Source organism: Nicotiana attenuata, unplaced genomic scaffold (assembly GCF_001879085.1).
Source record: "Nicotiana attenuata strain UT unplaced genomic scaffold, NIATTr2, whole genome shotgun sequence".
Classification (NCBI taxonomy): domain Eukaryota; kingdom Viridiplantae; phylum Streptophyta; class Magnoliopsida; order Solanales; family Solanaceae; genus Nicotiana; species Nicotiana attenuata.
The window spans coordinates 19-3,556 of record NW_017685809.1 but is presented as its reverse complement, the minus strand read 5'-3'; the positions used below and the strand labels follow the sequence as shown (position 1 = coordinate 3,556).

The 3,538-nt window shown below is 35.7% G+C and overlaps 1 protein-coding gene across 1 annotated transcript; it reads left to right on the top strand.

The window, feature by feature from the left end:
- Positions 1 to 376: 376 nt before the first annotated feature.
- On the top strand, positions 377 to 2,738 carry LOC109222167 (nucleolar protein 6-like; the record flags this gene model as incomplete). Its single annotated transcript, XM_019386557.1, has 6 exons — positions 377 to 427; positions 540 to 705; positions 821 to 937; positions 1,023 to 1,156; positions 1,242 to 1,401; positions 2,585 to 2,738. Coding segments are annotated over 6 exons (782 nt in total), but the record flags the coding sequence as incomplete, so codon positions are not given.
- Positions 2,739 to 3,538: the final 800 nt, after the last annotated feature.

The window sequence follows — 3,538 nt, the reverse complement described above, 5'->3', positions numbered from 1 at the left end:
GTGAGGAAGTTTTAATTGCAAAACAATCAAATCTCTTGAAATCAGAAACTGCTCTACTTGGTCTGGGTCCATCCAACAGTTGGTTTAACAGCAAGGCAGGGGACATGATGCAAACTATCTGTTTCCATCTTCCCGTTATAGCTTTTATTTTTTTACCACAATATATGCCTTCTATATTTCAACCTATGAATGTGGAGAAATTGAACGAAGTTGTACTAAAATGAATCCTGGTCAAAGGCTTTTCTTACTGGAAAAATAGTGGCCTGGGTAAATAGACATGGAATGATTGGTTCTATAGATTGAATAGAATTATAAGTTCATTGATCTATCATAGGTGAAAGTTCATTCTTTTGAATGCTGACTGAATGGTGTGCAGGTTAAGTACGAAATGCTTCCAGTGCAAATAATTGGAACCAAATTGACTTGGGCAAAGTGGTCATGCCGGTCTCATAGTGGATAACCACATTCATGATATGTTGCTCGTCTTAGTTTCTTGTTGTGACATATCTTGTTTTTTTCCTAATCTTTTCCTTTGACAGGAGTGCTTTTATGAAAAAGATTACCTAAATTATCGATACCATGCCAAAAGATTCCTTTATCTCTGCAAAATCAAGGAACAGCTGAAACAATCTCCTTTAATCAGAGCTGTGAGGTGGTCTAGTTTCCAAAATGAAGCTCGGAAACCTATATTACTTATCTATCCAGGTCGAGTCAGACTATCTGCCCTACCTTCTCTTGCTTCTTAGTGGATATAGTTTTAGCGTCTACTGCAAATTTCAGTTTATTTAACTGACTTGATGTTTTTTTTTGGTTGTTGAAGCTGTTAAGCTTATTGGAAATGCTGAATTTGTTGTGAGAATAATTCCTACTGCAACATCTTTGTTCAGTGCAACAAAACTTCGCTTGGAGCGAAACAATATCCGTAATCTCAAACAAGGTTTATATATTTAGATATTTTGTCAAGCTCCTTTGCTCATAATGAGTTGCTTCTTAACATTGATTGCACTTACTTCCACTTGTAGGAGATGCTTTACAAGCAACACCAAGGTACAATAATAGTATATTGGAGGACATGTTTCTTGAGGGTAATGCAGAATTTGTCAAAAGAACTTTCTCTGGATGGAAAGAATTGGGAGAAGCCTTGATACTGCTAAAAGTATGCCAACTTTATTTTAAGGAACTAATATAGTCCAATAGCTTGCGTTCTTAGACAGAATATTATATAAGCTGCATTTCTGTAGGTGTGGGCTCGGCAGAGGAGTTCAATCTACGCCCATGATTGCTTAAATGGGTTTCTAATTTCTGTAGTATTGGCCTTCCTTGCAACAAAGCCTGGGAGGCATCATATAAACAGTTCCATGAATACAATGCAGATATTTCGCATCACAGTGGACTTCATCGGTATGTATTCTGTCCTCTGTCCTGGTTTTCCTCCTTGTACTATGATTACCTGCACAAGTAGAAGACAAAACATATTCGAGAATGAGACATAGATATGCTAGGCTTCAGTTGGAAAATGTAAGATATCACAGAGGATTAAGTACTTCTTGGTTGGAGTTGGTCGAAAAGAAAAAGTTGATCAAGTCACCTAAACTTGAGAAATTTTTGAAATCCTTGAGTATGCTAAGAATTCCCTACTCACTCTCTTGTTTGTTGCTAGCCGAGCTCTCCTTAGGCATGCCTCTTTTATCTACTCAGATTAATGGGGGCAAACTTCACTGCGACCTTTGTGTTATGCATTGAACAAGATGAGAATAAAATTTCTAGCTGCAGTGTTATTAGTTCATCCTAGACTTATGGGCATCAAACACTTGGGGGTTATTTGGTCCATAAGAAAAGATATTCTAGGATTTGCATGAACTGTAATACTGTATTAATAATCCCTAGATTTTTAAGTGTGTATACTTTCTTTGACAAATGTTTAATTCATTACATTGAAAATAGATTATGATACAGAGTTTAGTAATACCGGAAGAAAAAAATCCAACCAAACACGTGATAAAATAATCCCCGCTGGAGTTTTGCTCGGATTATTTTTCTAATCCTGGCAACTGTACCGCCCCTTAAGTCATGGAGATAAGTATGATTTATTTACCTAAACTAGGTAACTTATTTAAAAAGGTCTGATAGCTAGGTTAGATGCTTTATCATGCTGATCCTCAGAATTTGAGGCAACCTGCATTTGCCTTTTTCTGAACAGGAAAAAAGAGGAGTTATCCGCCGGGTAACTCCTGCATTTGACTTGCAAAACTAATTACCCAAGACTTATTAGTCTCTGAAACATTTGTTAATAACCTTAACATGAATATGAACTGAACTTATGGGCTTATATAAACTCAACTTGTAAGATTTTAGCAAAGTAGTCCTGGTAAATAATGTTATAAAAGAGTTGCTCTAGAACTTATATTTCCGAGCATTTGGTGCTTTGGTAATTTTGTTTCTCTCGATCTTTTATCTTTTCATTTCTTGGAGTTAGCTAATCATGGCAAGAGAAATATCTTAATTAGTGTGATATTCATACTTATCTTTTATTTGGTTGAGTTAGGGAACAACTGAAGAACTAATTATTTCTCTGTGTTTGCAGCCACCTCTAAGACATGGGATAAAGGGCTTTTTATTCAGCCCCAGCATGAAAAAGCTTCAAACAAGGTTAATTGCTTTGCTATGTTTGGTGATTACAAGTTACTTGAAGAAGATATACTTACCAAAAAGAAGTGTGCTAGAGACTATAAAAAGATGTATCTATGTTTCATGATTAACTCATATGGAAAGAGTTTCAAGGATTTAATTAAGAAGTAAAAATCCAATATCTTTTTGATAATAAAGAAACAACTAGGTGAGAAAAGCTACTAAATCATCTTGTAAAGAGAATGGAGCTTCACCTTTCCAAATGTTCACGGAAGAATGTCAGACCTGTTCCCATCCCACCTTACATTTCATTAGTGCATGTACTTGTTTGGTTGTCTCAGCTAAAATTATTACAACTCGCTTTCAGTCTGTCTCTGGTTATTTTGCTTTACAAAATCTATTTTCTGGGTTGATAACGAACTGTTAGTGATCCCTTTTTTATTAGTTGTCTAAATAGGTGACATAATCAAAACGAAATAGGTCTTTAAATTAGTTCATTCCTCCATTTACATGTATTTTAGGCGTCAATGTCTAAAAGCCTTGTTAGAAATGCCATTGTTCGGTCTTTCCCATCTCACTATCTAATTGTTGTGGTCTCTTCATTGTGAGCGTATGTGTACCTATTTGTTGTAATTGTCTCTCGCTTCTTATTTCTTTTTCGTTTGTCTCGTACGGTACGTTGAGTACAGGTAGTAACTAATTTAAAAGTAGTCGTCTTTTACCCTTACTACTTCATTACTTAACGTTTAGTTAAGTTATCGACGTAGTAATGTCAGTTCGTTTCGTTCTAGGTCGTATTTAGTCTAAAGTTCTAGTTTAGTTACGGACGTTTACCTAATTTACGGTCGTACTTCGTTTACCGTGTTCGTCCGACTAAACTGGGTTTCCGGTTAAAAGAGGTTTAGGATTT